At 47.1% G+C, this 21,905-nt stretch overlaps 1 protein-coding gene across 6 annotated transcripts in view; it reads left to right on the top strand.

Moving 5' to 3' along the window:
- The first annotated feature begins 480 nt into the window (after nt 1-480).
- The window catches only part of Slc25a25 (solute carrier family 25 member 25), a 34,655-nt gene continuing 13,230 nt past the window's right edge, over nt 481-21,905 (top strand). For 2 of the 6 annotated variants that reach the window (XM_057754749.1, XM_057754748.1), the window contains exon 1: nt 481-862. In XM_057754749.1, coding sequence (XP_057610732.1) covers nt 605-862 — 258 coding nt within the window. In that variant the 5' untranslated portion in view covers nt 481-604. Of the gene's footprint in view, nt 863-18,364; nt 18,970-21,905 lie in introns of those variants that run through there. The other 4 variants (XM_057754751.1, XM_057754750.1, XM_057754756.1 and 1 more) reach the window with 2 other exon arrangements.

Genomic DNA, 21,905 nt, shown 5'->3' with positions numbered 1-21,905 from the left:
GTTTTTGGTATTGCGACTATTACATTGTTAAATACAGCTATTTTATTGGTAGTTTAGGAGACTACTAGAAACGAATCTTCCGATTTTGGTTCGTGTTTTCGGTCTTGAGCCGTCGGTGCCTTACATTTTCACTTTATTCAGTGTTGCTAAGGGTGTCTTCTAACTTCAGTTCACAGTTGCCCTCATTACAAATCTCATTTCCACGCATAGCTACGATCTCTCCGCACACAGCCGCTCCCCCAGCCTCCGCAGTCTAAGGAGCGCTTCTGAATGGGAATGGACGCAGGGCCTCCTGCTTGCCTATATCCCAGCGTCAGCCAATCCCCGCCTCTTCCAGTTTGAATCGACTCAGAGCCAGCGTGGTGGCCCCGCCTCCTCATTGCTCCGGGAGCCGCCATCCCGGTCTGTGATTGGGCGGCAGTGTACCAGGGTCCGCGCCTCCGCGGGCCGCGGGGCGGGGCTCCCGGAAGCGGCCCCTCCCTCCAGCCTGCCGGCTTCTCGGAGCCCGCGCTCTCCATCTGGGTAAAGTCTGCGTGCTTCTCCGCGCTCCGGTAGCCTGCCTGTCGCCCTCAGCCCCGCGTCCGGCGTCCCCGCCTCGCGCCCGATGGTGAGCAGTGTGTTGTGCCGCTGCGTGGCCTCCCCGCCGCCGGACGCCGCCGCCGCCGCCTCGTCGTCCGCCTCGTCGCCGGCTTCCGTAGGGGACCCGTGCGGCGGCGCCGTCTGTGGCGGCCCGGACCACCGGCTGCGCCTGTGGAGTCTCTTCCAAACACTCGACGTCAACCGCGACGGCGGCCTCTGTGTCAACGATCTGGCTGTGGGGCTGCGGCGCCTGGGACTGCACCGCACGGAGGGCGAGCTCCGGGTAAGCTTGCGTGAGCCGTCCACGCGGGCAGGGAGGATTCCGGGAGATCCTGGGAGCGATCCGGCTACGGGGCCTTTGGCAACCCTCTGGAGCTTGGCAGGCTTGAGTGGACGCTGCAGGAGCCAAGCAGGACCCCTGGAGTTGGGGGATAGTGTCCCTTGACTGACAGATGGAAAGGGCACTCACACTATTGAGCGTGGGACTCCTCAAGTGGGTGCCCGGGACGTAAGAAAAGCTCGTCGTAGGTACAAGTGGCACCCTTGGGTCTCTTTGATGGGCAGAAAGCCCCTTGCTCCTACTTTCCTTAGGGCAGAAGGGCAGATCTCAAGAATGCCTTCCGGGCCTCAGGGCCAAGTTGGTGCCAACCCTGCCCCACACCCAGGTTCCTCTGCATCCATTCTCATCGTCACCCCACCCTCTTTTAATCCCTCTCGTTTCCATGCCACCGGGGCTCCTGGTTTGGTTTCTCGCAGAAACATGTGGGTGTTGTGGGGAAGAAAAAAAAATGGGAACTGGGTTCTAGGCAGATGTATGTGGATGTGGGTGGTGCCGACTGAACAGTTCTTCTGGCTTAGGCCCAGCCCCCACGGCTGTTCCAGAACACTGGGGTTATGAACCCTTTTATGGAGTCGGAGTGTGGATACATTAAAGAATAGGAAGAAGGAAGATTCTTTTTTGTTTTTGTTTTTTTGTTTGAGACAGGGTTTCTTTGTGCAGCCCTGGCTGTCCTGGAACTTGATCTGTAAACCAGGCTGGCCTCCAACTGACAGAGATCTGCCTGTCTCTGCCTTCCGAATGCTGGGATAAAAGGCCTGCGCCATCACTGCCGGGCTGGAACATTTTTTTCAAAAAGTGAAAGTGGGGTACATGTAGGGATATAGTTGGCTGGAGTGCGGTGGGCCAAATCCAGGAGACAGAGGCCTCCGGAGAAATGGCCACCTCTGGGGCTATAAGAAATAGAAGTGCTGGCGTTCCTGCGCGAGAAGCCCTGAGCAGTGGCTTTTTCTTCCCTTTCGGTTTCAGTGGTTGGGTTCTCAGTTTGACTTTAGCTGTGGCTGTCCTTTTGGCCTAGTCTGGCATACAGTATGCTTGGTTCTGCTGAGCAGTTTGCCTAGTAACTTGTTTCTTTCCAAAGTTTGTGTTTGGTTCATTTGTATGTACAGTAATTAAGAATCTCATAGCCAAGTGTGAAGAAAACCTGGTAAGATGGTAGTGAATCATGACAGTTTGTTGCTTGGGTGGGCACACGTCAGGTGTCATGTCCAGGATAATCTTAGATCAATATCCAAGATATTTGGCCTACTTAGGATCAGCGTAGGAAGCCCAAGTACAGCACTGTGTAATGTAGAATCCTTGGGTTAAGCCTAAGAGATTTAAAGATAAGGTTTCTCTGTGTAACCATAAGAACTTAGTTTTAGGGGCTGGAGAAATGGCTTGGTAGTTAAAAGCATTTGCTGTTCTTCCAGAGCTCCTGAATTCAATTCTCAGCACCCACACAGTGGCTCACAACCATCTGTAACTGGATCTGATGCCCTCTTCTGCCATGCAGGCATACATGCAAATAGAGCATGCATGTGCATAAATAAATCTTGTAAAAAAGAAAACCAACTATAAAAAAAGTTAGCTTTATACAGCATAGTGTTATGAGCTGGATATTTCCATCTAATTCATCTAATGAGTAAATCATTTTCCTTTCTGTTTTGTTTGTTTTGACGCAGGGTGTGTTACTATGTAGTTCTGACCATCTTGGAACTCACTACTTCAACCAGGCTGGCCTTGAACTCTCAGGGATCTGACTGCCTCTGCCTCCCAAGTGCTGGGATTAAAGGTTATTTTTGAAGATAGGATAGCTAAACTTAAAGGATCTGTGCCCCGGGTGTGGGGGAGCAGTGCAGCTTGGGGGGTCCAAGTGAACCTTGCTCTTAGGAGCCTATACAGTTGTGTATGGTACCAGGCACACTGGAAACAGCTGGCTGTGGGAGGATGTTCCATGTTTATACCAAGCTTTGTGACCCTGCAGGAGTCACCATGTTCTGGCATTCATAGCATATCTGATACTGATCCTAATCCATTTTTTTTTTTGGCAGTGATTTTTGACTAAAGACAAATAAGGAGAAAGTGGCCATTCTCCAGTGCTAAGAGAAAGCCTGTTTGTTTGAGACATTTTCTTGCTCTGGTAGCTCAGGCTCAGAACTCAGGCTGTGTAGTCCGGACTGGTCTCAAATGCACAGCCATCTTCCTACCTCAGTGTCCCTGTGTGTCTGGCCTGCCCCACCCTTCCATGCTGGATTATAGTTATGAGCCACCACCCAGGTAAAAGAAAACCTTTGGTTAACCGAAAGGAGCTTCTTAGCTCCTTGTGGTTACTCTGACTCCACAATATTTGACTCTTTGACTGACCTAAGTTCTGTGACATGAATCTTTTTTTTTTTTTTTGGTTTTTCGAGACAGGGTTTCTCTGTGGTTTTGGAGCCTGTCCTGGAACTAGCTCTTGTAGACCAGGCTGGTCTCGAACTCACAGAGATCCGCCTGCCTCTGCCTCCCAAGTGCTGGGATTAAAGGCGTGTGCCACCACGCCCGGCAATCTTTTTTTTTTTAAAAGAGGATTGAACATTGATTTATTAAAAAGTCAAAACTCCCAAGAGTGGGAAGGTCTCCAAAAGAGGAATACCCTAAAAGTTTTATTGTTACTGTTAACTCGGAGATCTTCTAGCTTTAAAAAAAAAATTTTAAGTTAACATACCAAATAATGTGTGTCATTGGGTATCTTCATATGTGCTTCATTAATGCTTTGTTTCTACTCATCTCCCTCCCTCTCTTCCAACTTTGAACAACTTAAATTGTTACACTGCTTTGAGAAAGATTAGAAATGATTCACTTTATTAGTTTATTGCTTTAGGGGAAACATTTAAGCATTAGAAAGAAAAATGTTCCTTTCTGTAAATAACTAGGCCATAGTGAGACACCGCACCTCTTGCACACCCCCCACCACTTCCTGTTGAATTCATTACTATTTGCTGCCTAAAGGAAAAGGCAGCGCGGTTGTTTTTACAGAACTGGTAAGAGCCAAAGAACTTGGGGACCCCCTGGGTAGAAATTTGTCTGCTGTAGGATAAGCCTTGACCAACACGGTGCAGTAGGAAACTGCTTCCTGTGGCCCATGGGAAACTGGTCTGAGGTGGAGGTTTTCATAGGAATCAGCTATGAGCTCTTATCAGCAGATGCTGTGAACAGGGGTCATGTGACTCCACAAAGCCTCTTGCTAGCTTATAACAGCTTGAAGTTTTCTTTTAAAAATAAACCAGTAAGTTTTGCCTTCTGCCTTTGTTCCAGAAGAGACTGAGACAGAAAAATTACTTAAAATGGAAATGGGCAGAGAAATTTATGGCAGCCAGCCAGGGAAATTTTCTTCATACGGGGCATGTGAGGAAGAAGCCTGTCTTGGGACAAAAGGAAGGGAAGGGTTTATTAAAGAAAGAACTAAAAGATGACATCACCGGCAGTGGCTTAGGGAGATGATGACACTCAGGCTGGGCTACTTATAGCACTGACTATTCTGGGCATTTTCATGTGACCAAACAAAACTTATGTCTTAAAACAAGTTTAAAACATAGGTTAGGACTTGGCAGCCAAGTAAAGGAAGAAAGCAGTTTGTTTTACCTGTAAACAGCTGTGTTTTTCTCTAGATAAGACTGGTGGGCACTCACAGGGACAAGAGTTTCATTCAGAGCATTCTAGATGCCGTATTGTTTGCTGTTCTAGACTTGTGTGCACAGTGAGCCCTACAAAAACAAACATGACAGTAACATGATTTTACATCATTTTACAAGGGAAGAAAGAACCAATCCAAAATGATGATGTTTTTAGTGGTAGCATGGCTTCGGGTTAGGAGAGTGGCTGGGCAGGAAGATCGCTTGAGTCCAAGAGTTTAACGCCAGCTTGCCAAATCTTTTTTTTTGTTTGTTTGTTTTTTGTTTTTCGAGACAGGGTTTCTCTGTAGCTTTGGTGCCTGTCCTGGAACTAGCTCTTGTAGACCAGGCTGGCCTCGAACTCACAGAGATCCGCCTGCCTCTGCCTCCCGAGTGCTGGGATTAAAGGCGTGCGCCACCACCGCCCGGCCAGCTTGCCAAATCTTACAAGAGGCACTCCTCTTATCTTTAGTGAAGTGAGATCCAGACCTGGCCTTTGGGGAGAACTTGAGAAAGATGAGGCCTCCCCAGTGCTGGGAGAGCCAACACAGGGTCCTGTACAACTGAAACAAGTCATGTGCCACCTAGCCACATTCCTAGCCCAGACACCCACTCAGAAACAACCACGGTGCTTCCACAATACAGCCTTCAAGGTTATCCCAAACATCCTGTCAGAGAGCAAGAGTTCATCTTGCCCTGACCTGAGTCGTGTACACAGGGCGTAATCTCTGTTGACTTGAAATTATCAAATGAAAGATTGTTACTGTTGAGCTAGTATCGTTTAACTAGACAGCATCTCTAAACTTCCTACCTTCTTCATATTGGCCAAAACTAGATAGATTTAGAGAAGATAGTCTTGCCTAAAGAAGAAAGGACTTATTTTTTGATACAGGATCTCACTTAGCCCAGGCTAGGCTTGAACTTGCTGTGTTACTGAGACTAACTTTAGAACTTCTGATCCCTGAGTGCTGGGATCACAGGTATGTGACACCGTGCCTGGTCCAGGACTCTGTGCATGTTAGGTTGTAGGAGGAGCCACTTAGCCCCGAAATAATCATACAAAAACTGTATTAATTAAATCACTCTTTGGCCCATTAGCTCTAGCTTCTTATTGGCTAACTCTCACATATTAATTTAACCCATTTCTATTAATCTGTGTATGGCCACGTGGCTGTGACTTTCCGGCTAAAGTTCTGGGCATCTGTCTCCGGCAGGGCTACAAGGTGTCTCCACCCTTCTTTCTCCCAGCATTCAGTTTAGGTTTCCCCACCTACCTCTATTCTACCCTATCAGGCCAAGCCAGTTTTCTTTATTCATTAATGGTAATCACAGCACACAGAGGGGAATCCCACATCACTGGGCAAGCACTCTACCAATCGAGATACATTCTCAGTCTCCTCCTACCCCCTTTGGGTGAAGATAAGGTCTTTTGTAGCCCTCTCTAGCTTGGAACTTGCATCTATTCTCCTGACTCAGCCTTAGAGGGTTAGGGTTACAGGTGTGAACTTTATGCCCAGCTATGGAAGAGCCTTTCCCTTGGGAAGGGGACAGACATCATTGGCAATAATGTAATGGCCCATTAGGAAAACCTTAGACTGAGTGTATTTAATAAATTCATTGTGCTATATTGTTGCCAACTTAGTTATTGGCTCAAACTCATGATCATGGGGCCAGTTTGAAAAGTGTGTACATATTAGAAACTGGGCATAGTGACCCTGGGGAGGCTAATGGGAGGGGCTTGGGAGTTCAAGGCTAGCCTGAGGTGCATAGTGAGTCCTTGCCTCCAAAATAATACTTCAAGAGCTAGTTCCAGGACAGGAAACAAAAAGCTATGGAGAAACCCTGTCTCGAAAAATCCAAAAAAACAAACAAAAAACAAAACAAAACAAAACAAAAAACCAAAATAATACTTCAAAGCTGATACTGGGAAAGATGGACCAAAATGATGACTAGAAATACTTACTTCCTAGTCTGTCTGGAGTGAAGCTTCACAGATACATCCCTTTGTTCAGAGAGTCACTAATTACTGAACTCTCAGAAACCACATGGGAGTGGAGCAAACAGATCCTCTGCTGGAATTCATTTGTAATCCAGCTAAATACAACTGTGGGTAAAATCAGTGGACAAAACTATTGGTCTACCAAATGCATAGAATTTTCCCATTTCCTATTAGAATTGGGTTTTCTTGACAACTGGGTTTTCTTGTCTTTTCCTTTTTTTTTTTTCTTCTTCACATATATAAGTTTATTTTATGTGCACTGGTGTGAAGGTATTAGATCCCCTGGAACTGGAGTTACAGATAGTTATGAGCTGCCATGTGGGTGCTGGGAATTGAACCCGGGTCCTCTGGAGGAACAGCCAGCGCTCTTAACCATTGAGCTATCTCCCCAGCCCCTCTTTTTCTTTTTCGGTTTTTTGAGATAGGGTTTCTCTGTAGCTTTGGAGCTTATCCTGGAACTAGCTCTTGTAGACCAGGCTGGCCTCGAACTCAACAGAGATCCACCTGCCTCTGTCTCCCTAGTGCTGGGATTTAAGGCACATGCCACCACCTCCCTGCTAATCTTTTGCTTGCTTTCTTTCTTTCCTTTTCTTTTCTTTTCTTTTTGTTTAAAGATGTTGTTACTCTCTGTAGCCCTGGCTATGCTGGAATTCACTGTGTAAACCCGATTGACCTTGAACTCTCAGGGGTCTACCTATTCTGCTTCCCAGAATGCTGGAATTAAAGGTGTGTGTCCCTACACCTGGCCTAGAACTTTGGGATTTGAAAGAGTCACTGACCACCAAAGTCATGCAGTTCCTGTTCAACATTCCACTTGATGTAGGATCCTCTTGTGGCATCATTCAAGGAAGGTCATCCAACCTGTAACCTGGATCATGTTAGTTCTTTGTTATCTGAGACCTATAGTCTTATGTCAGCTATTCATGTGCTGAAAAGCGCCTTCAAGAACAGAAGAGCAGTCACGCAGGAGCCCTTTAGGAAGCCAGAAACAAATATACTTATATGAAAATGTCAAAATGAAACCCATTATTTTATACACTGACTAAAAAAATCTACTAAAAATTTTGAAAACCATGAGTCATGGTGGTGTACACCTGTAATCATAGAGTTTAGGAGGCTGAGACAGGAAGTTTTCAAGCTTGAAACTAGCCTGGGGTGCATAGTGTGAGACCTTGTTGACCTCTGCCCCCCAATACACTTACAAGAATTGGGAAACTTGCTGTGTTCTCTTCCCATGATGTCTGCTGATCCTGCTAAAAGCTGTAGGTGTTCACATGCACATCTCATGTAATGCACCTTGCATGGATTTTATGGCTTCCTGGGAGTTGATAGAGTACAGTTTGCTAAGACTCAGCCAATGCTAAGAAGCCAGTGGGGAGAAGAGCATGCATTTTATGGTCTGTCTGTATAATCCCAAATAGGGTTACCCATAGAGACAGGAAATAGATTACTGGTGTTCTAATCCGGGAGGAGAAATAGAAATGTGGTAAGGAGGGATGGTAGGGTTTCTTCTTGAATGCTAAAATGTCTTCAGGTGAAAAATGACTGAACACACCTACAGAGATACTGAAAACTACTTTTTCAAAAGGTTCTCCTGTATCCCAGGCTGGCCTTAAATTTAGTCTGTTGGCAGTGATGACCTTAACCTCCTGAACTTCCTGCCTGCCTTGTGCTAGGGGCAGAAGTAGGCCACCACACCCAGTTTATTCAGTGCTGGGATTAAAGTCGGGGCTGTGCTTCATTGGTAAATACAGCCGAGCCAAATCTCTGGCTCCCAATTGTGCTCTTTAAATAGTGGATCTGTGCGGTCTATGATCTGGACTCAGATGTCCTATAGCTTGTTTGCTAGCTGCGGGACCATAACCAGGAGGTCCACCTCTCCCAAGAATCTTTATCAGTATGGCAGTTTGAATTTCAGATGCTGGTTATATGGCTATATATATATATATATATATATATATATATAGTATGTGATTGTGTGTGTATTTTTCCAGATTTTGTCCACTTTTAATGTAAAAAGTTTTTCTTTTAGATTTCTCTTTTCTAGTTGCTTTCTGTTGCTGTGAAAACACCCACTAAAGCAAACTTGGGGGAAGAAAGGATTTATTTGGTTTATGCTTCTATGGTTACAGTTCATCCTTGAGGGAAGTCAAGTCAGGAATCTAGTGTAGTGAGGAGCAGCGGGGCTGTGTCCCACCACCCAGCTCCCGCACGGCTAGCTTTACCCGAAATAACAACACACAAATTGTATTCTTTTAAACACTGCTTGACCCATTAGCTCTAGCCTCTTACTGGCTAATTTTCACATCTTGATTAACCCATCTCTAATAATGTGTGTAGCACCACGAGGTGGTGGCTTACCGGAAGATCTTGACCTGCATCCATCTCGGAGAGGAGTGCTATGGTGACTGCCTCACTGCCTTCTTCCTCCCAGCGTTCTGTTCTGTCTACTCTACCTATCTAAGTTGCTGTCCTATCAAAGGCCAAGCAGTTTCTTTATTAATTAACCAATGAGAACAACAGATAGACAGATGACCTACCTCCATCATTCTAGAGGCAAGAACTGAAGCAGAGACCACAGAGGCTTACTGACCTTCTTCCTGTGGCTTGCTCAGCTGCCTTTTTATATAGGCCAGGCCCACCTGCCTAGGCATGGCACTGCCCATGGTAGGCTGTCCTTGCCCATATAAATTAGCAATTAAGAAAAACCCCGTGGGCCAATCAGATGGAGACAATTCCTCGGCTGAGGGTACCTCTTTCCAGGTGACTCTATTTTGTGTCATTAGTTCCAGTTTTCCAAACAACAATCAGGTTTTTCCCTTCACCCAGACTTGCCTTGCTCCCGGTTCACTCTGGCCACCAGGAAGCTTGCAGAGAGTCCTGCTGTGACACCTGCTGCCTTCCATGGTCAGAAGGTCAGGAGATCAAAGGAACGGCCCGCCTTAGCCCAGCAAGTTTCCCGTTCTTAAACAGCACCTTTGTTCTTGCCCTACCCCAAGTGCTCTGCTTCTTGGAACATTTTTGTGCTGCATGACATGGTGGCAGGGCTGTCATTTGCCGCATGGCAACAGGCCTCCGATATTTTTTGAGACAGGGTTTCTCTGTGTAGTTCTGGCCACTGGAACTCGCTCTGTAGACCAGGCTGGCCTCAAACTCAGAGATCCGCCTGCCTCTGACGTATTAGTATTAAAGGTGTGTGCCACCACTCCCTGACTAGCCTCCAATTTTTTTATGCTAAGAGTTAGAATGTTCTGCCGGGCGGTGGTGACGCATGCCTTTAATCCCAGCACTCGGGAGTCAGAGGCAGGCGGATCTAATCTTGTTCATATTTATTTTTATTTTATGTATATATGTTTGCTAGCTTGTATGTATGTGTGTATGTGTGTATGTATGTATGTATGTATGTATATATGTATTACATATGTGCGTGCACCATGTGCCTGTCTGATGCCAATGGAGGCCAAAAGAGGGTATCAGATTAGGTTCTCCTAATTTGCCCAGACTGACCTTGAGAGTTTACTCTGTGGCCTAGGCAATTGTCCTCTGCCTTCCAAGTAGCAGCGATTGTAGGTGTGATCCCCGTACTGGGTCTGATACATACCAGGTGACTTTCCTCCTGTTGATTGTTTAAAAACATAATGCCTCAAATTGGTTAAATGTGCTTCTGCCTCCAGTGTGCGTATGTGAAGAGTGAAAGGGTATCAGGAGTAAAGGGCGTGTGACCGTGGAGAGCAGACGCATCCGCAAGCTAAAGCAGTTTGGAAGCAGGTGTGGGTTCTGAGAAGCCTGGCCTTGTGAGCCTTGGGAAGATTAAAATGAAGACATTCTGAAGGACGAGATTACTGTTATAAATGTGGGTGTTCGGTCCAGATGTTTGCTGGGACACAGATGCTCACAGCTACTGACCTTCAAGCACTTTGTTCTCATTAGTCTTGGGTAATGTTGCCTCGATTTCAGAGATGACTTTGAGGTTGAGAAGGCAAGCTTCAATAGAGTTTAGTTAAAACCTTTGAAGGTTTTACGCTCTTGAGTCTGAGGCCTAGAAGTTGGGCCAAGTCAGTCCCAGAACCCAGTGATTGGAGTCTACCCACTTTAGTTCAGCACAGTCTCCTTCCCCCTAAGGGATAGGAATTTACCCTTAAAGGTTTTACAATATTGCACTGGGTGTACATTCCAGCGACCCCAGCCACTCAGGAAGAGGCAGAACTGCAAGTTCAAGGCCACTACATATGAAAACAGATGAAACACTTTACAGTGTGCTCTTGCAGCTTATGACGTTGGCACATCAGTGCATAATCCATTTCAGCATGTTAAGGCCCTTAATCATGTTGAGGAAGCCCCTCAAAAGGTAAGTGTTGCTCCAATGTGTGGAACAGAAAAGACCTGAAGGGCAAAGACAAGACACAAACAACAACAACAAACCCCAAAGGCATTGTTCTAAAGATGCATTTCCCTTTAAAGCAAATCAATAGCGAACGAGGCAGCAGGAGCTGCTGAGGCCTGGATTTCCAGAAAGCAGGGGGTGAGTCATGGCCCCTTCTCCACTGGAGCTGAGGAGGGAGGCAGCTGCTGTCCCTGCTGTTCCTGCTGCTCCCTGAACTCTCCTCATTATTCCAGCCACCCTGGGCCCACCTTCCTCCAGCTCTCCCCCCACCTTCCCGCTTGAGAAAATTCTCAAGCCACTGAAATGTCAGTGGTGAAACAGTAGAGGAGGTCATTTTGGGGTTTTGTGTCTTGCTGGGGATCAAACCCTGCGTCCTGTATATCCAGGCAAGTGCTTTTACACTGAGCCACACTCCTAGCCAGAGAGAGTAGTTTAGGTCACCAAGAACTGAGGAAACTGTGCTAAACCGTCCCCTTCAGTTGCGTGGCGCAGTGAGTCATCCTGTTAGATTAAAGCAGTGACAGTGGCCACTGCCCATCTCCACGTGCTGAGACTCTGTTTTTGCTTTTAGTTAGTGTCATGTATATTTATTTGTAGGTAGGTATTTAGATTTTTATTTTATTTTATTTTGACATGGTCTTACTGTGTGGCCCAGGCTGGCCGGAACTCAGGAGCCTCTGTCTCCACCCCCACTGAGCATTGGTTTATAGTTGTTCACGGCCATCTGTGATAACTGGCCGGTAGTGTTATCTTCAGGTGGACTTTGACCCCATAGGATGTTAGATCTGGAGCACATTCAGGTGTGCAGTTCAGCCTCCACACTCTGCTTACCAAGGAAGTGGCTCGTCCAGGGCTCTGCAGAGGCATTGGAGGGAGCTATTCCAATAGCACCCTATAGAACACACTGGAACACAGCAGCACCCTATAGAACACACTGGGACGCGGCTCACTTTTTTCTTTCATGTTGTAGCTGTATTTTGTTTACTAGAGTTTCTTCATCTCCCAAACTATAGGAAAAGGAAACTAGGACCAGAGAAGTAGATAGTTTCATAATAAATATATTTCGGAATGGTTTTCAAGAGCTAGTCTGGTTCAAGCAAGTCATTCTTTGTTAGAATTCTCCCAACTACCCTTGACAGTTCTGCTGCCTGTAGAAGGCAGTCTGAGTAGTTTCCTCTTCCTGCTCTTTGGTTATTTATTTCTGAGACAGACTCTCACGCTTTACCCTGTCTGGCCGTGAGTACATCCCTGTCTGCCTTTGTCTCCCAACATGCTTGTGGTCTTGGGAAGTTAAGGTGGTACCGCATCACTGATCTGTTTTGTTGGACTGTGCTGGGTTGTCCCGGCTGGCTGGGAATTCCTGGGCTCATATAATCTTCCTCCCTCTGGTTTCCATGTGCTGGAGCTACCTGGTCTAACCTGATCCCAAGCTTTGATCCTTAAGTCAGTTTTTGAGAAACCAAAACCACTGTTTTTGGCAGCTCTGGGGATCAAATCCCAGGGCCTTGTTGCTAACTGGGCATACACTATACCACGGAGGCTGCAGGTTTGTCTCTGGACTCCCAGAAAGTGGAAGGGTGTGGATGGGCTCGTGGGATTTTACATGCTGGCCTCAGTTTGTATCTCTCAGAAACTTGATAGTCTAATCAGAATGAGAACCGTGGTCTTGGGAAAACGTAGATCACGGCGTGTTTCAGTGAAGACTGGCTTCATTCTTGTCCTAATTTTGTACACTTTTCCTTTTAGAGACTAGAAAAAGGCATCTTTGTTGAAAAGGCATTCACCTTGAACGATGGGGACGGGCTTTCACCAGCAGGAACGAGCCACTCAGGAGACTGACGTGTAGACCTCTTGTTCTCTGCCCCAGTGGGGTTTTCTGTGTTTTCCTCCTCGATGCAGATTCCATGCTTTTCATCACTACCAGCTTTACCGCCTGAGCAGTGCCAGGGGACAAGGGCTGGCTGTTCCTTGTTCCTTAATTGAGGGCTGAGTCACTGGCAGGAGGGTCTGGTCTGTTCACCCTGCCTTACATCCTGAAACTCTGGCTCCCATAGGGTAGTTTAGTGAGGAACTCAATTGAATTAGCTGGTTGATTCGTTCCAGCCTAGACACCCTTACCTGCTACAATTGTGCCTCTGAAATAGTAAATTGTGACCATGTGGCTTTGAACTCCTGTGTCTCTTTGCATATTTGTATCTTTTGTTGGTTTCAGTTCTGGTTTTGGTGAAAAGCCTCTACCTGTGGGTCCCGACCCCTTGGTGGGGTGTTGGGTGACCCCTTCACAGCAGTCATGTATCCAATATCCTGCATATGATATATTTACATTACAATTCATAACAGTAGTAGAATTACAGTTATGAAGTAGCAATGAAAATAATTTTATGTTTGGGGGTCATCATAAGGAACTGTATTAAAGGGTCACAGCATTAGAAGGTTGAGAACCACTGCCTTAGAGCCTCAGGTTTGACCCATTTAGCTGATGGACAGGGGCCTCCCTGTGACCTCATTGACATAATCAGTCCTCATTATGAAATCAGTCAGCCAAATCAACCTGGCTTTCTGTCAAATGAAGTTTGGCTTCATTTTTTTCATTAAAAGGCAGGTGTTCCCTCTGACAGCACCTGTTCTGAATGTTATGCAAAGTAATGAAGAGATGAGTAGCAGGTAGTGAAATAGGTAGACAGGCGTGGAGGTTGGGGTGGGCATTGTCGGCACAGGAGCAGGCAATCCCGTGGCTCTGTCATGAGGCTCCCGCGGCCCTCTGTGGTGGTCCTGTGTGCTCTGCGAGGGCATTCTACCCTGGACACTTATTTCCTGGATCATTTGGAACAAGTCATTTATTCAGCTGCTTGCCACCAGGTCCATTCCTTAGAATCTTTTTCTCAGCAGGCTTGGTTCTTGAAGTGTGGCTTACTACTGCAGATGGGCACCCTCATTTTACTGAGCCGCCGATGCGTACAGGCTGCAGGTTTTGGAAGCTGTCTGTGCCAGCCCTGCGTTAGAGTTGGGTGGGCCTCAAACCCAGGAAGCTGAGTGAAGTAGAGTTAGAGATGTGGTAATTGACAGGTGACCCAAAAGAAACCAGTGAGCTCCCCAGTGCTCTGAGTTAGGTGCCGCGGCATGAGAGATGGGCTGTCTTAACCACTGGGAAAGGAAGTAGCAAAGGTGGAAGAGTTTTAACAGAATATTGGTGAAGGACACATAAAGCACAGCAGGTCCTGGTCTGTGCAGGTGATGGGAACACGTGTGATAAAATACCCTTCAGCCTGAATCTGGGTGTGGTTGTTTGAAACAGACTGGACCACAGAGGGCCTTCTTTGATAGGTGCCGTCTTGTTTGGAGCCAGACCCTCTTGAGTGTTCTTCCTTAAACCTGGATTGTGAGGGTTCTCTCTGCAGCTGTCTCCTCTTTGTACCCTGCCTCTGAATACTCAAACTGATCTGATAGCAGCCTCATCCCTTTAATGTTGGGAGATTAGATTGCCCAGCTCCACTCAAGCTCCGCCTCTGCGTGAGAGCCTGCAAACTCCAGGCAGGAAGCCGCGGCAGTGCAGCAATTGCCTCCTCTACAGGTTTCTCAGGAAGCACTGGCCTTTGTGTGTGCTCAGCGGCTTGAAAGCATTGCTTCATATAGCCATAGTTTTTTCTTGTTATAGGCAGGAAGGTGTGAATCAGTTCCTCATAATCCTGACTGGAAGCCGTGGTGTTTGTAATTTAGCTCCGTGATATGGAGAAGTTTGATTAAAAGCCAGTACCTACTACATGAGGGAATTTTGTAGGCGGGAACCCCAAACATCACTATCTCCTTCGTTTTTCTGCCTTTCTGTGCCTAAACAGGGTTTAAGTGTATGAGTGTATTAACTTGTTAGGCTACGGCTGTGCCTTCTTAGGTAGAACACTTGCCTTGCTTGGATAAGGCCCTAAATTCAATCCCCAGTATTACACACACACACACACACACACACACATAGAATTGATGTGTTTATTTAGGGTCTTGGCCCTAGACTGGCCCAAAGTAGCAAAAACAATTCTATTAACTGTCCCCATTTTGCACATAAGAATATTGAATTTGGAGCTGGAGAGATGGCTCAGAGGTTAAAAGCATTGACTGCTCTTCCTGAGGTTCTGAGTTCAATTCCCAGCAACCACATGGTGGCTCATCTGTAATGAGATCTGGTGCCCTCTCTGGCGAGTAGGCATATATGAAGACAGAACACTGTATACATAATAATAAATATTAAAAAAAAGAATATTGAATTTGGGGGGGCTAGAGAGATGGCTCAGAGGTTAAGAGCATTGTCTGCTCTTCCAAAGGTCCTGAGTTCAATTCCCAGCAACCACATGGTGGCTCACAACCATCTGTAAGGAGGTCTGGTGCCCTCTTCTGTCCTGCAGGCATACACACAGACAAATATTGTATACATAATAAATAAATATATAAAAAAAGAATATTGAATTTGAAATGGGTCTGGTGGCAAAGACCTATAAATCCATCTTCTTGCGGGGTATAGCAGGAGAATCAAGTTCAAGGCTGTCTGGATATAGAATGAGTCCAAGGGCAGCCTGAACAACTTAGAGACCCCATCTGGAAATGAAGGGTTTTGTTTGTTTATTTTATTTTTTCAAGACAGTTTCTCTGCATATCTCTGGCTGTCCTGGAACTCATTCTATAGACCAGGCTGGCCTCGAACTCAGAGATCTGCCTGCCTCTGCCTCCTGAGTGCTGGAATTAAAGGCGTGTGCCACCACTGCCTGGCTTATGAAAAGTTTTATTAAGTGCTTGTGCAGATACTCTAGATTCCATCCTTAGTAGGGAACAATATGTATGTGGTGGGGACAGAAGAACAAAAGAAAGAATATTGAATCAGTAATAAAGATTATTGGTTTTTATTTTATTTTTATTTTATTTATTTTTTTGAAATGGGGTTTCTCTGTGTAACCCTGGCTGTCCTAGAACTTGCTCTGTAGACCAGACTGGCATTGAACTCAGAGATCCACCTGCCTCTGTCTTCCAAGTGCTGGGATTAAAGGCGGGCGCCACCGCAGCCGCACTCCTTCCCCCGTGGCCTTTGCACCAGTTCTGCCTCCTGTTCCTGCTCCTGTCCCGACTTCCTTAGATGGACTGTGATTAGGACATGTAAGAGGAAATAAACTTTCCCTCCCAGGTTGCTTAGGTCATGGTGTTTTATCACACCAATAGAAACCCTAACTTAGACAATCTTAGAGTTAGAAGGAATTGGGGATGTTTGTAACTCGTTGGTAGGGATTTGCCTAGTGTTTATAAAGCCTTGGATTCAGTCTCCAGTGTGCTTTAAAAAAAAAAAAAAAAAAAAGTCCTTACCCCAGGGAGGAGTAGTGGTACACACCATTAATCCCAGCACTCAGGAAGCTGAAGCAGGTGGATCTCTGAGTTCAAGGCCAGCCTAGACAGCAGAGTGAGTTCCAGGACTGCCAGGGCTACACAAAAACCCTGCCCTGAAAAAAAGAAAAGTCCTTTACCCAGTTTGAAACACCAGCAGACCTGGGCTGCTCTAGTCCTTGGTGTTTTATAGTGGGCAGCAGTCAGCAGAGAGATTTGGACCCTCAGTGCTGAGAAAGGGACTGTGTGCTCAGCCCTAAACAGGACAGCTGTGGTAACCTCCACCACCAAAGCCGGTGCATAGGGGACATCTTTTTTTAATTATTAATTTATTGATTGATTATGTATGGTGTTCTGTCTGCATGTGTGCCAGCATGCCAGAAGAGGGCACTACATCTCATTCTAGATGGCTGTGAGCTGGGAATTTAACTCAGGACTTCTAGAAGAGCAGCCAGGGCTCTTAACCTCTGAGCCTTCTCTCCAGCCCCAGCTCAGGGAGCATCTTAGAAGATGAGATAGAAGGAATGCAAGGGCTGGAGGATGGGGTGGAATGTTGTGAGCGGAGCTTCTGCACGCACCTGACTGTGAGGGTCACGAGTCACACACTACCTGCTCCAGATCAAACAAGATCCTGCTATAGGGAGTCTCAAGGCCCCACCCCGGCTGAGACACTACTGGCTGATAACTTTATAGGTTTCTCACTCTCCAGTTGGATGACCCCAGACTTGTGCACCTGTGGGCAGCACTAACAGGAGTTAGTGGGCTTATTTACAAAAAAAAAAAAAGTATAGGGTGCATGAGGGAAACTAGGGAAATGAGTAGATTATTTCTTTGGATACATTTAAGGAATTCTCAAAAATAAAGGAAAATTTATAAGCAAAGTTATATAACAAAGATAACACGTGTACGTGTGAATGTGTTTATTTGTGGGTTTGCGTGTATGAGTACTTCTCACATCTACAGAATAAGCTAAAACTGAAACTGTGATGTGGAGGGCTGGAGCTTTTGAAAGTTGGTATCCAACTAGGTTCTTCCTGTTTTTTTTTTTTTTTTTTTTAATTTTTTTTTGAGATGGGGTTTCTCTGTAGCTTTGGAGCCTGTCCTGGAACTAGCTCTTGTAGACCAGGTTGGCCTCGAACTCGCAAAGATCCACCTGCCTCTGCCTCCCGAGTGCTGCGATTAAAGGCATGCACCACCACCACCACCCGGCCCAACTAGGTTTCTTTTCTGGGGGTTGTAGCAGTGGGAGAAGCTGGAGGTTCCCCATCCTTTCCCAAGAATGCAGTGAACTTTTGGGGGGTTTACATCTGTTAATGTGATTTTTATGTGTGTAAATATGTTTAGGTATATATTTGTGGGCACAAACGTGGAGATCAGAGGATAGTTTGAGGGAGTAGGTCCTGGGCTCCCCCTGTGGATTCGAGATCACACTCAGATCAGCAGGCTTTGGCAAGTGCCTTTACCAACAGAGCCCTCTCCCCAGCCTTGAGCTTGTATCTTTAAAATAGAATGATTATGAACATTTTGAATCACCTTTGTGGGGGATGATAGTTGGTCACTTGTATTTGTCTGCTGTGGAACTAAAAACAACTAAAGATTAATTATGGTCATTTGCCCAGCTAAGTGAACAGACGTGAGTCCAGGACCTGGTTCGAGGGCGGGGTGGGGGTGGGGCAGAGGAGTCCGCGTTCTGCTGTGATCTCAGGAAACAACTACCTTCTGCTAGGCTTGGGTTGGCGAAAATTGGAAAATGGGAGGAGAGAGTGATGCTAAGTGGCTTAGGAGCTGTTGCCAAGGACCCTCGATCATGTTGAATGTGGTGAGTGGCATTCGGGAAGGTACCCTGGGGAGAGCGGGAAGTTGTCCCCAAAGACGAGCCTGCTCAGATTCTGCAAAATGAACCTGGTCTGTACCTCCCAGCGGACTAGCTGGGCTGCAGGCAGGAAATACCCTGCCTGTGATTGGAGGGTTGGTGGTCGGGATAATGAACCCGGTAGTGTCGGCAGAGGTGATTGGCCAGGCCCTGCTGCAGTGAGAATGCAGACTAGATGCTCTGTCCTGAGCTTGCGGAATGAGCGAGGGCGGCTGAATGACTGAGAGCCCCAAGTTGTTTCCGTCTCAAGAGAGGTCTGTCTGGATATCATTTTTTTGCATTATAAAAAGAAAAAAGAGCCAAGCCTTTGATCGTCCGTCACCTGACGAAGTGAGTTTTGATTGAAGTAGCCCAGCTGCTCTCCTTATTGCTAGCAGCCGGGGAGGAGGCTCCCTAAGTGAGCTACTTCTCAAGCTAGGCACGAGCGAATTTGAAAAAGCAGGGAACAGCCCCTGCTTGTAGAGCTTCAGCCTGGCAACTCCCAGCTAGTATTCCAGACAGCTGTGTAGCTAGAGACCCTTGGTATTGTGGTCACATCCCTAAGAAGTGAACAGTCATCAGCAGTGGCATTTGGAGGAAGCCGGCATGCTGCAGATGCTGTGGCATTTTCTGTCTAGCTTTTTCCCTAGAGCTGGGTGCCAAGATTCCAGAGAGGGCATCGATCATGGAGTCAAAGGCACTCAGACCCCTGCTCGGGGAGACCAGATGCCCACCTTTTTGGGGAAACAAAACGGAAGGGCTGAGGCCACGGAAAAGAGACCTACCATCTTGCTGGTGGTCGGACCTGCAGAACAGTTTCCTAAGGTAACAGCACCTTCAAGAGGACCTTCTAGTTTAGGGGCTGGGCTGGTATCATCTTCCTGGAAGGGGAAAAATGAATGTGGGAGGGGGAACTAAAAAGAAAAAAAGAAAGGAAAAAAGTTCGGCCTTGGAGAAATGTTGGGTGATGAAGAAGGCCACAAGATTTGGTCCAAAATGTCTGTCATCACTGCAAACTGGTTATTGAGTGGAAAGGTTTACTTCAGTAGATTAGCCTCTGGGTTTGTCTGTTTCACTGAAGAAGCCATTTGAAAGTAAGGAATGAACTAAAGTATAGTGTCTTCATTTATCTAGAGTATGAGAGGACAGCTGAAAGAGACGGTCCCTTGAACGGGGACAGTTTTTTTGTTGTTTGGTTTTTGGGTTTTTTTTTTTTTTTTTTTTTTTATCAAGACAGAGTCTCACTATGTAGCCATGGCTGCCCTGGAACTCATTATGTAGACCAGGCTGGCCCCAGCTCATAGTGGTCTGCCTGTCTCTGCCTCCTAAATGTTGGTGCCAGGTTAAATGGGGCAGATCTTGTCAGCTTTATGAAGGTCACATTCCCCTTGCCAGGTGGGTCATAATTTGTTTACCTGAGGTCCCAGAAAAAGGTCAAAGTTGGGGATGGATCCTAGGAGAGCCTGGAGTCATGGAAGAGTAGAGGCTGGTGACTCTTGAGTTGACCACAGCCACCAGGGTCAGCCAGGTGTCAGGGCCTTTCACACTTGTGTGCTGTCCTCACAGGAGCCAAGGCAAGCGACAGCACTCCAGCTGGAGACGGGGGAAGTGAAGTACAGAAAGTTCAGTAAATCGCCCAGAACTTAAGGGGAAGAGGGCTGAGACTTGACCCCAGTCTTTTTGAAACCTTGTTTACTTCCCTTCAGAGAACTGTTCAACGGGACTGACCGAGCGGTCACTTAGAACAGACGGGGCCGTCTGCAGCAGGTGCAGCCTTACTCAAGCCCTGAGTTTTTCCAGAATCTTTCTTTTCAGTCAGGGCAAGAAGAAGTCTCCCCCGTGTTTGACATACGATAGATGCACCCGAAATGTCACATTGAATCCCCCTGTAAATGCTTGCCTAGCTTGCACCAGTAGATGGGGACTTTACTGTGACAAGTTTTGCAGTAGTTGAGCGTTGACATCAAGGGGAGTCCCTGCATAAGGGATTGTGATGAGCTCCCGATTGTCCTGCCTGAGGCATTTGAGCTTACTGTACCACAAGAGGATGCCACAGTGGTCTGCTTATTTGTGAGACACTCGTGCTGAGCCCTGCTCATCGTCTGCCCTGAATTAGCTGGCTACCTTTTAAAAAGATCACTTTTAGGGGAGGGTCTTGGAGACAGGGCTTCTCTGTAGTTGTGAAACCTGTCCTGGAATTCGCTCTGTAGACCATGCTGGGGAAAGATCACTTTTTAAACTATAACAATAACTGCTCTACTTCCCAGCTTCCTATGGGTACTCTTTGTCAGGGTTGCCTTGGGTGGGACTTTCTAGCCTGGTCTGCAGAGACCCACACCATTTACTGTCTCTGTTCCTGGGAGGGGAAATGGGTTGGTGGGCTTCATGGGGAGGGCAGGAGGGAGACAGAGCAGCAGGCACGGCTCAGAAGAAGAGAGAGCAGAGCACCTCCGAACAGCGCAGACTCTGAAAGTCGGCACTGAGGACTGGCAGCAGTCAGCGTTCACACTGCCCAGAGTGCACGTGAGATGGATCAGCCTCTGCTTTTCTCAGCAGGAAGCCCCCAGCAAGCTTGGGAAACGGGCTGGAGAGGCTTCAATTCTCAGGCTTCTCGTTGTCCACTGCACTGGTTCGTTCTCACCCCACCCCCACCCCCACGTAAATGTGCCTGTGAGTCGGGTTCCTGCAGGCTCTTATTATAGGAACTACTCCAGTTTCCCCTTTATCTTTGTCTCACAGTTAATCCGAAAGTTGGGAAAGAAGGCCATTTGTCTGGAGTGGGAGGTGCGCTTGCACAGGGGAGCTTAGATCCTGAGGGGCCACCAGGATTGTGCTCATTGTGTGTGTAATTACTGAGTGTAGGCAGGTTTCATTGGAAACCTGCTACACTGGGCTGTCATGGCAACCCGATCATAAAATGACAGAGCAGCCAATGAGATCTGAGAGCCTTGAGGGTGGGGCTTGCCTGGCTCCTTCACATAATGCTCTGGCTTGGTCTAAGTCATTGCAGAGAAGCAGGAGTTACTTTCTGACTCAGTGCTACCAGAAGCATCGTACCTGCCCTTAGTGTGTTCCAGCCCTAACCAGCAGTGGGCACGGGATAAAGCGGCAGGGTGGCAAGGCTGGCCGTGGTCTGGTAGATGCACATGAAAGGAACTGCTCCTTTACCTATCGAGTGAAACCTGGTGCCACCGATTCCAGGGGTTCTAGTGCTGCTGCCATTGTTCTCGCACATCAGTCATAGGAATGGACGTCCAAGGATGGGAAACAGATTTGGGTCACTGAACTAGATAGAGTAAGGAAGGAGAGCAGAGCGTCACACAGTGTGCTGTGATCAGGTCCCTAGGGCCACGAGCCGCCTTGGAATGACAGGAGTGGGACCCAAGTCTGCTGTCGCTGTGCCTCGTGTGTGGCTCACGTTTGATTTGTTGCTCATGGGGGGTCTGAGTATGGGGTTCCAGGTCTTTCCTGGAAACTGGACTTTAAAATCTCCCTCCTTTGGAGTTGGCTGTGAGCCTGCGTCCTGTCACCAGTAGACTTGGGGACTTGGGCAAGCCAGGTCATTCTGCAGGGTGTGTGCTCCAGGAGAGAGGACTGAGATGGCTGCAGAGACTCCGGTGGCCTGCAGTCTGAAGTCACAGCACACAGGAACACACAACTCCGGCATCAGACACCTGGAGATTGACTCTTTCTGGGAGAGTCTGTTTCTGTGTTGAAGATGGAGCCTGGATTAAAAGATGGGTGTTTAGTAAGCAGACACC

This window comes from Chionomys nivalis, chromosome 22 (genome assembly GCF_950005125.1).
Source record: "Chionomys nivalis chromosome 22, mChiNiv1.1, whole genome shotgun sequence".
Taxonomy (NCBI): domain Eukaryota; kingdom Metazoa; phylum Chordata; class Mammalia; order Rodentia; family Cricetidae; genus Chionomys; species Chionomys nivalis.
Note: the sequence above shows the minus strand (reverse complement) of the source record. Positions and strands in the feature narration are given on the sequence as shown.